Consider the following 10,110-nt stretch of genomic DNA (forward strand, 5'->3'; position numbering starts at 1 on the left):
TTTAGTAGAGACGGGGTTTCACCATGTTGACCAGGATGGTCTCGATCTCTTGACCTCGTGATCCACCCGCCTCGGCCTCCCGCAGTGCTGGGATTACAGGCTTGAGCCACCGCGCCCGGCGGAATCGGCTGATTTAACCCAACTGAGGAGGTGGAGGTTGCATTGAGCAGAGATCATCCCACTGCACTCCAGCCTGGGCAACAGAGTGAGACTTTTGTCTCAAAAAAAAAAAGTGGTTTCAGCTTTTATCTCCTCAGCTATTACCAGTACATTTCATGCCTAAGAAATACCTACATTTAAAATGTTTAATTTGATTGATCAGTCTATCCAGACAGCTCCTGAAACCCAGCTAAGCATCATTTCTCTAAGTGGGCAAAATGGCCAACCAGTGGACAGAGCAGGTGCCTCCAGGCTGCATGGTGGCTGGTGTACACAGTGAAAATATTCTGTCAACTGGTCTTCTTTTCCAGGGCCCTTTGTCTGTGGATCCTTCCCTGGGACTATATCATGCCTTATGCAGCATGTTGGGTGCTGTTTTACTCAGTGCCTCATGAGCTTAGTCTGAGTTAGTGTTTACTAGTAGAGGCTTAGGCATGACAGGAATTCTTTGGGATTATGTTAATTTGAGGTCACCAGGGCAGGTAGTTAGTTGCTATATTTTTTAAATTGCCACTAGCAGGTAACCCATGGAAGAGAATTTTCCAAAGAGGAATGAAGAATGCATAATCCAAATAGTTGTAATATGCTTTTGAGCCAAAGATGTTGCCAACTGTTACCAGGGCTGTTTTCCACCCAGCTGGAGAGAGATCAGCCACTTGGGAAATTCAGAGCTTTCATAAGAAGTTTATTTAGCAATCTACCTTTTCCTGGAAAAACATATGATTTAAGTGTTTAATAGTAGGGAAAAATTTAAACACAACCAAATCAAAGTGTCTTTCATGTTCTTTGCTAAAATCTGAGGTCTGGGCAGGTTAACATTGTCCTGGTATTTGTAAAGATTTCCACATTCTCAGTATAGGTATATTTTTTGATTGTCTAAGCAGGGTACCAGTAAACTAACAGGCCCTGACATAATGCAATAAAAAATGACCAAAACTTTCATTTCGTCAGCAAGGAGTCTGAGGTACAGCTGTAAACTGTACACAGAAGCCCCACTTTTCCCTTAACCCATGAAAGATGAGTCTCTCAGACCTTACTTCTTGCTCTCTAAATGCTGTGGATCATGGCAGAATTGAAAAGTGGTGACAGTGGTTAAAGTCAAGATTGAGGTTCAAACATTCACATGACTATCACTCATCTGTGGGGGAACAATTGAACTAATAGTTTCATATCCAAATGAATTTGTTAGGATTTTTCCAGTTTGAATTGACAAAGGAGCAAACCAACCAACCAACCTTAAGCTGGTGGGTGCAGACTGGAATGGGTGGTGAATATAAACCAAGAGTACAGGAGTAGATCCTAATGTCATTGCCAAATGGCTCCGGGGTTCAGTCCATGTTGTGAGAATTAGTCTCCATCTCTGTGCTGCTTTCCCCTGGGAGGTTTACTCTCAGGCAGGCTCTTCCTTCATGGAAATAGATTGCCTATTCCAGCCTTCCAGCCTATGCTCTGGAAACCCCAGTGGGAAGTGCTGCTTTCCTCAGCAGTCCCAGCAGAAGCCCTGAGGTTGACGTCCATCAGACTAACTGGGATAATATGCTGATTGCCTACACCTGTCATTGTGTCCAGGGTTGGGGTTTGGTGTGTGGGCTGGCAGGTAAAGCACATGGATGAGATGGGGATTGGAGGGTTACCAAGGAAAATACAGGTTCTGTTACCAGAAGAAAGGGAAATGGATGCTGGACAAGCAGAAGCATAGATGTCCACTAAAACACAGAGAAAATTAAACAGAGCTCATGGAAGTCTGAAATTCAGTCTGTAATGCCTGAGACATTGTCCTATCTCTAGCATCCTGCCACCTTCCGCAAATGTACACAAACAAAAACTCTCACAACCTTGCTGTCTCCTTCTTGTCAGGTACCACCTGAAGCAGGAAATTGCAACTCTTGTCGCTATACTTGGCTATTACATGATATAATGAATGGGGAAAATAGAAAGGAGACTTTTACACAGAAGGCGAGACAACTTTTACTCGCATTTGCTGATCTATTTCCTATTAACAAGCTTTTAATTTCAGGGACGCCGATGTGTGTTGAAAGACTGCTGCAAAATTCTTGACAACACAGTATTACCTCCAGAAACTGTGGTCCCACCATTCACTGTCTTCTCAGGCTGCCCAGGTAACCTTGGGTGTTCATTAATTTTAACTTCCTAAAACTCAGTTATATTTTCCATCATAAAAGGAGTGCATACAGTTCTTACCTCTGGCAATATGTTGATAGAGTTCACTTAGAAATTCACCTGTACAAAGTACCTAGGAATGTAACCTAACATATAATGCAAGCATCTGTTTAAATGCATAATTGGGTTCACCAGTACGTAAGGAAATTATGAAGGGCCAAACACAAAGAGGAAACTAAATCCAAGCTTTAAGATTGCATGGCTTAATGCTGTCGGTTTAAGGAGTGATAGTCATGTTGGGATGGAAATAAAGCCTTGGATTCACACATGGCAGAGAGATCCTCAAATACTCTTAAAGGATTCCCTCTCAAGGAAAAGTTGATGTGGAACCAATCTGCCACCAACACAGGGAATGCACAAGAATGCATTTCTCGTCTGGCCTGGGCTTTGGATGGAAAAAGTCTGTCTAGAGAAGTTTAACAATGGGGTTACCCTCACATTGGTCATGGGTTTAATTTATACATCTCACATGGCTCGGTGATACCTTGGGGATACCTGAGAGGGGCAAATATTAATACATTATCTCTGGACCTTGACTAATAGAATGCTCACAGGTAAAGCCAATCAGGAGCTTGGAGTTCCAAATTATAAAACATGTTAGGAAATGAAAGTGAAACATGCTTGTTTTAGAAAACTTGGAAAACACTGAAAAGCAGAAGGAAGAAGAAAACTTCATATTCCCTTATCCCTACCCCAAGACAGTGTCATCTTCTCCATATTGTTTTACACAGCTGAAATCATGTAGCATATACAGAGGCACGTCATAAATTCGCAGATGGAAAATGATACGAACAGAGAGATTTGACCGTATATGATACCTACCACTGGGTGGTTAAATTGTTTTTCCAGTTAAGAAATAAATCTCATCTCCCAAATCATTGAATCTGAGTTTTCTAAGATGAACAAAATCATCATTTAGATTATTTGGGGAGACATTTGGACATTCTGCCATGTCATGCATCTCTGCTTTTGCAGAGGAGGAAGGAGAGACTTTTGTGTAGTAATTTCTCCATATTGGGATCCTGCTGTGAAAAAATTTAGCTGTTCTTAGCAAGTGCTGGACCAGAACAGCCCCAGCAATTGTTTAAGTAATTGTCAGACGTGCATCTGAACAAGGTGAGAAAGATATTGCCAGAGAAGTATCTTAATTTCTTGTAACTTCTTCGAGCTCCTTAGAGCTGGATATTTTTTTCCCTAGGACTCTTCTCAGGGGAGCTCCCGGAGTGCACTCAGGAGCTGATGATTGACGTCACCAAGAGCTACTACCAGAAGTTTTTGCCCCTGACACAAGTCTAGCATCTCTGCCTCATATCTTGAATTTGCTTGAGCTCTAAAATTAATTTGGAGACAAAGTGAGCCAGTCAACACCTGCAAAGAGCTCTTATGTCTTCAACATCTACCCTTCCTTCTTTTAAAACATTTCTTGAGAATTTCTCAATCCTCAAGGCTCTATGCTCTTTAGAATTTACTAATAGACCATCTGGAGGAGTTATCTTCAAATGCTATGCTTACACCTTATCTATGAACAGTCACTTTGTACCATTATCTGTGGAACACAGAATCATTTGTTCCCAACACTCCAGCCCCTTGGTCCTGTGAATGGCTGGATCCCGCCTGAAACAGACCTGCAGAGCAGCAGCACCCTTTCGGTGTGGAGGCTATATAGCTGATGTGCTGCTCACAGCCATACGCTGCCCATGCTGAGCACCTCTCACACAGGTAATGCCCAGCTTTTCTTCTGCTAACACAATTGGCCAGTTGTTGCAATTGCTCATAATCCTGGGAAAAGGTGTTTGTGACTTTTCAGAGCCTAGATTCCTGTTGGCTATTAAAACTTGAAGGGAGGGGTGATTAGTGTTTCTCTCTCTTCCCAAAATGACCTTAGCTGTCCTAGGGTAGTTAGTAAAAGACTTTTTAGCATTTTGACCTACGACCTTTGGCTTTCACTAAACGTGGGGACCTCAGCATCCCAGACTGTACTTTTGCCAAGTGTTAGATATAAGTCTCATGTGGATGCATTAGTCAGGTGGTTACTTCTTGCCTCAAGCTTCTTATTTCACTGAAGATACTGCATTTGTGAACTCTTGCTCCCTGGCCTAGAACCATTCAGCCTACCCTGTATTTGTCAAAACTCCATAATTTACACCAAAATGTCTGTACTTAGAGGCCATTCACGTAATACATGAAGGGCTCTTAAAATCAGTTTGTGGGCACAGAGCCGCAGGAGTAAATGAAGTTGCTAGGGTTGTTCTTACCATCTCCTTCTGGCCAGTAGCACACCCTTCCTGGTACTGGTCTGACCTCGTAGCTTAGAAGGAAGATTTAGAGATAAGGGGCTGAGAAGGTTGGCTTTGGTTAATACTCTGATCTGTAAGTGAGTAGGGCAGAACAGTTCAGCCTTCTAGGTTAGAATTTAGCAGGAGCTATCCTGACTTAATAGCCAGTTGTGGGGTTTGTGAAACAAAACAGCTGTATATAATCATTTCCACTAGTTCTATCTAGAACTCCTTTCTAGTTTGTCATTTTTTTTGTAACTTCCTACTTTGTCATTTTTTTAATAAATACATAACTCAGAGAAGATGGAAGTTTATTTCTCTCTCCCCTAACAGTGCAGAGATAGTCAGCTGGTCCAGGCCAGGCAAGTGGCTGGTTCATGATATCATCAGGCACCCAGGTTCCTACTGTCTTGCCATGTGTCCACAGTTAGCAACAAGGTAGGCTCTAAATTTAGTTTCTGCTTGGGCAGCCAAAACTCTGGAAGGAGATTGTGCTAGTAAGGGAGTGGGGGAAGAATGGCCATTGGGAGACAATAAGCAGACACAGCCAGGCCTCTGTTGGCCTCCTTTCCTCCTGCTGCACATGAGCCTTCTCTGTGTATTTGGGGCCATGACAGCTGACAGCTCCAGACCTGCATCCTTCCATCTTGGGGGCCCTGAATGAAAGGCTTCTTCCCTTCCAGTTCTAATTTGTTTGTTAGTTCTCAGTGGTTTGTTAGTCCTATGTCCTCTTGGATCAGTCTCTGTGGCCATGCGTGTTTGGCCACATGATTAATCCAGTCTGAGTCATGACCTTTTCTCCATCCAAAATAAGGTGCTGGGAAGACAAAAACAATAGCTACTACAAACAACAGGAGTTTATAATTATGTGCTGATGTATTCAAAGATGTGTTGACAGTTGTGAGTCTGTATCCTAGGAAAGGCCAGCTGGAGTCTGTCTCCATGGTGGTTCTCACCCCAGGGACCTAGGCACAGTCTGTCACCATGCAATTACTTTTGTAACCCTAGAGAAGAAAATCTTGTCCTCAGAATACTTGCAGAAGAACAACCAGAGGGGAAGGACCTTGATTGGGACTCCTTCCAGTTTACTTGGGGCAGAGGGAATTTAATGGCTCATGTAGCTGAAAAGGCTGGGCTAGATTGGGCTTCAGGCTGCATCCCAGGACTCCAAACAGGGATCTGTCTCTTCGGCTCTCAGCTCTGCTTTCATTTGAGTTGGCTTTATTCTCGGGCTTCACGGTGTGGCCCCACAGCACCAGTTATTGATAAAAAGAGCTCCCCTTTGCTGACAGAACTGCTGGATTTGGTTCTCATTGACCCAGACGAGGAAGGTATCCAGCCTTAAGTCATCATTGTGGCCAGGAAGATGGAATATGCTGAGTGGACAGGCCTGGCGTGTACCCACAGAGACAAAGAGTTGCTGCTGGTGGTTGTGGTGGCGATATTACCTGAAGAAGGGATGAATGGATGCTGGGCAGGAAGAAGGATCAGCTGTCTAGTTCAGGCCTCTCCTCTTTTCCTAGTATCTTTACTTTCCTCCCTCTCTCTGCTGTCCCTTACCCTCTGGCTAGTCTCATTACTCCTGGTCTTGGGAGGTACCTTCTGAGGATACTCTGTGGGGTTACTTGAGCCTGGATTACAGGCAGAGGGAGGATGTTGCCTAGCCAAAGTGGGTGTTCAATAAAGAACCATTTGGAGATGGTCTTCTGTCTGGAACTGCTTCCTTTTTATTTTTTTCTCCCGATGAGCTGACTGGGCCATGGAACTGCTTCCTTATGGTCCCCCATAGCACCTTACAGAGGGGCCCTTGTCAATAGAGTTTTAGTTATCCACCTATGTTCTTGTCTGAGCCCTCACTAGCTGTGAGCTCCTGAGGAGTCAGGCCTGAGTCTGTGGGTCATCCAACACATCCTTAATAGAGTGACGGGATGTGACCACCCCCACCTCCCACCCTCACACACCCCACCAGCATGCCTCAGACCCTACTCCAGCTTCAGATAAGTCTCACGTTACAGGATCCCTGGTGCAGGGAACAAAGATAAATGATCGTCTTGTGAGCCTCCCATTGACTGATTCTGTTTTACATGGCTGCACAGAGCCCTTATGGTTGTTTGGGGTTGGTGGTGTCTTCTGTATTAGTCACTTCTGAATGAATCAGTTCCCTCAGGATCTGAGGCCACAGTTCCTTTCTTAGTTACTGACCCATCTGAATGCTGGCAGACTTGAAATTAATCAGACAGACATTGTTCCTAGTTAACATGTCCTTGGAAGCTTCTCAGCTATGAAGAAGAGGTCTTGGTGGCAGGGAGTCCTTTCACCGTTTCCTGTTCTGTCCAGTGAGAGCCCAGAGGGTGCTTCCCAGCCACGTTCTGGCTGACCTCAGCTATTCTGAAAAAAATTGGCATCTGACAACCTGGATGGTTACTGTAGGTAGTCAAATTCAGCTGGCTGCTCTCCTGGGGGTTAGCTTCTGTGGAGCTGCAGGGTCCCTGAAATGATACTGGCAGTGTTGGGACAGCGTATCCAAAGGCCTGGTGTTTTCAGAACTGGTCTCAGCAAACTGTCGTGCCAGCTGCTATAGTTCCCATAAGTACATGATAATTGAAACACTTCTAGAGGCCCCCAGCAATGGGGTTGTGCTTTTTGTAGAATATGTATTTGCTGCCATTTAGGGGTAAGAAGGTGGGCCCCCCACCGTATGCTGCACAGAGAAAAGAGCACCATCACTCACTCATTTAACAGATGCTTTCTGAGCCACCACTGAGCACCAAGCACTTCCTAGGTCCTGGGGATTCAGTGGACACTAAGATAGGAGCCAGTTCTTGCCCATAGGTATCTCACAGCTTAGTGAGGGAGAAAGCCAAGGAATCAAACAAAATACAGAGAGTTCTTTGAAGAGGGTTTGAGGGGCCCATTTTGAGAGCCATCAGTGATGAGGAGTGAGTGCTAGAGTTAGGGTGATCAAATCCCAGCCTGCTATTGCCTAGCCTTGTGACTTTGAGCAAGTTATCTTCATGGAACCTCAGGTTCCTCATACATAAAACGGGGAGGTTGGATAGGGTTATTATGAGGATTGAAATGCATTAATATATATAAAGCATAAGTACTGGCTCAAGGTCAGCACTCAATAAATGGTAGTTATACCTACTTTTATTAGGAAGTGATGCACCTTGAGCAAAACCCCTTAGAGTATAAGGCATAGCAATCTTACATATTTTAAAAATTTTAAATAAAAACATCTTGGCCTTTATAATTAGTCCACCACAAAGAAGAGATGGAGAAATCACCCTTCCTTGTTTTGTATCTATGAGATGCAAACATTTAAATCCTCCCAGCTGTCAAAAAAGGGATTTTCACAGCCTATATTACAGCAGAGGAAACTGCTATTCAGAGAAGTTAAGTAAATTTGCCCCATAGTCACACATCTAATAAATGGATGAGCTATAATCAAGACAAGCCCTTACTTGGCTGCAAAGTCCATGTTTTATGCAGTTCCTCCTATATCTTGGCCTCCAAGGCAGCTGCCTCTGAACACTAACCTTGCAGCCCCTTCAGCCAATCCCTTGCTCTCCTGAAGTTTTTGCTGGCGAGCTGGCCCCACCTGCTTTCCATGTGTACTCTGACTTGGACCCTGAAGTGAGAAGAGCTGGCACAGGACATCTTGCTCCCCTGAAAACAGTACCTGGACTTTTCTGTATCTTCACATCCATTGAGCATTGGGCCAGTGGGTCATGCAGATGAAAATCATCCAAGAAAAGAGAACATAGGAGTGAAATTCACACCCTTTCTGGCTTTCAGACTGTGGGTCTGACCACTAGCCCGTGGTGTTTCTTGGCTGTACCGACCTGTGCCTTTTCAGCTGCATTCATCTCAATTGGTGGTGTCTGCTGGCTGCTCCTTCTGATATCCCACAGGAGCAGTAAGAGCCTAAGGAAGAGTAGGGTCAGAGGAGTCAAGGAGAATGAGGAAATGAGAGAGCCCCAGGCATTGGAAAGGACTGTCAGAGACCCTGAGCTTTCTGGGAACTGGTACAGGTTCTTTTTATTTCAATAACAACAGCCACAACTGTCAAAACCGTATGCCTATACTATTTGGAGTGCTGTCCTTGCAGAATCTCTTTACAAGAACCTTAGGAAATAGGCACATCATCTCCTGAATAGAATCCTAGAAAATGGGCACTATAGTGGGCACTTTATCCCCATTTTATAGACATGGAAATTGAGGCCCAGAGAAGTTAAGTACTTTCCCAAGGTCATACAGCTAGTAAGGGAGGAATTCTTTAGTCTGTGAGCTTAACTGATAGATCATACTGCATTTTGTTATGGAAGAAGCAAGCAAGTGAACAAATGAGTCTGGGATTTAGGGCTTGCCAGACAAGGCCCCAGACTTGGGTTGGAATTCTAGTTTTGCCACCTGCTGGCTATAAACCTTGGGTAAGTAACCCAAGGTAAACGAGATCATCTTTGTAAAACTCCTAGCCCTGTGCCATGCACATAGTAAATGCTCAATAAGCGTTCACTGTTAGTATTATTGTTACTGATAACATACAAATATATTGTATTAACTGCCGTAATTGCAACTGTATAAAACAGATTCCATGTTGACAAGGACTAGAAGGGAATATGAGAACATGGAAACAGCTATGAAAGGAGATAAGATAATTAGGTGCATTTTCTTCAATATATTTTTAACTTTCTTTCTTTTATTTTTTATTTTATATATATTTTCTTTTTTTCACTCAGCTAATTTTTAAGTAGACAGCTTCATATTTGTTTATTTTTTAAATAGAGACCGGGTTTTACCATGTTGCCCAGACTAGTCTTGAACTCCTGGGCTCAAGCCATCTTGGCCTCCCAAAGTGCTGGGATCACAGGCATAAATCATTGTGCCCCGCCGTTTTTTAGTAAATGTTTCTAATCAAACAAGTAAAACCATATATGCAGTGGGTGCTCAGCAGGCCTTGAGTGTGTGAATGAAAACTATTCTAACTTGTTTTTATTGGTTGATTTAATTGCTTTAAAACCATACCTTAGCTGGGCACAGTGGCATGCGCCTGTAGTCGCAGCTACTCATCTCTTAAAAAAAAAAGTTTTATGCTTGTTAATTTCATAAATGCTAGATGGATCACCCCAATCAAAGAAAGCTACTCAAAAATAAAATATGAAAGGTGTTAGTGGGGTACAGCTTACTAGCTTTTTGCCACTAGTGGATAGGTTGGAATTTAAATTCTTCAGATATTGGAACCATAACAATTCTGTAACTGATGATTTTTGCTATGATTGGTGCCTATTGGAGCCTCTGGAAAGAGGAAGACAACATGGAAAGAGAAGCAATCTCTGTTTGGAACATGAAAGTACAGTTAAATTGCTAATGAGCCCTTGCCAAAATCAAATCTCTACCCGTAGAAGCTGATGATTGTCTAATCTAATATGCATTTTTTGAGTGGGTCAGTTGGACTCTAAGACCAACAGGATAAAAAGGCAGCCTTGCGTGT

The 10,110-nt window shown here is 43.4% G+C and overlaps 1 protein-coding gene across 2 annotated transcripts in view; it reads left to right on the top strand.

Moving 5' to 3' along the window:
* Positions 1 to 6,320, top strand: part of DCTN5 (dynactin subunit 5) — a 17,408-nt gene extending 11,088 nt beyond the window's left edge. The window contains exons 3-4 of one of the 2 annotated variants that reach the window (XM_037740589.1): positions 2,177 to 2,279; positions 3,072 to 3,210. In XM_037740589.1, the coding sequence (XP_037596517.1) occupies positions 2,177 to 2,279; positions 3,072 to 3,085 (117 nt within the window). In that variant the 3' untranslated portion in view covers positions 3,086 to 3,210. Of the gene's footprint in view, positions 1 to 2,176; positions 2,280 to 3,071; positions 3,211 to 3,538 lie in introns of those variants that run through there. The other variant, XM_037740588.1, reaches the window with a different exon arrangement.
* Positions 6,321 to 10,110: the final 3,790 nt, after the last annotated feature.

Source organism: Cebus imitator, unplaced genomic scaffold, assembly GCF_001604975.1.
Source record: "Cebus imitator isolate Cc_AM_T3 unplaced genomic scaffold, Cebus_imitator-1.0 Scaffold85, whole genome shotgun sequence".
Lineage (NCBI taxonomy): Eukaryota > Metazoa > Chordata > Mammalia > Primates > Cebidae > Cebus > Cebus imitator.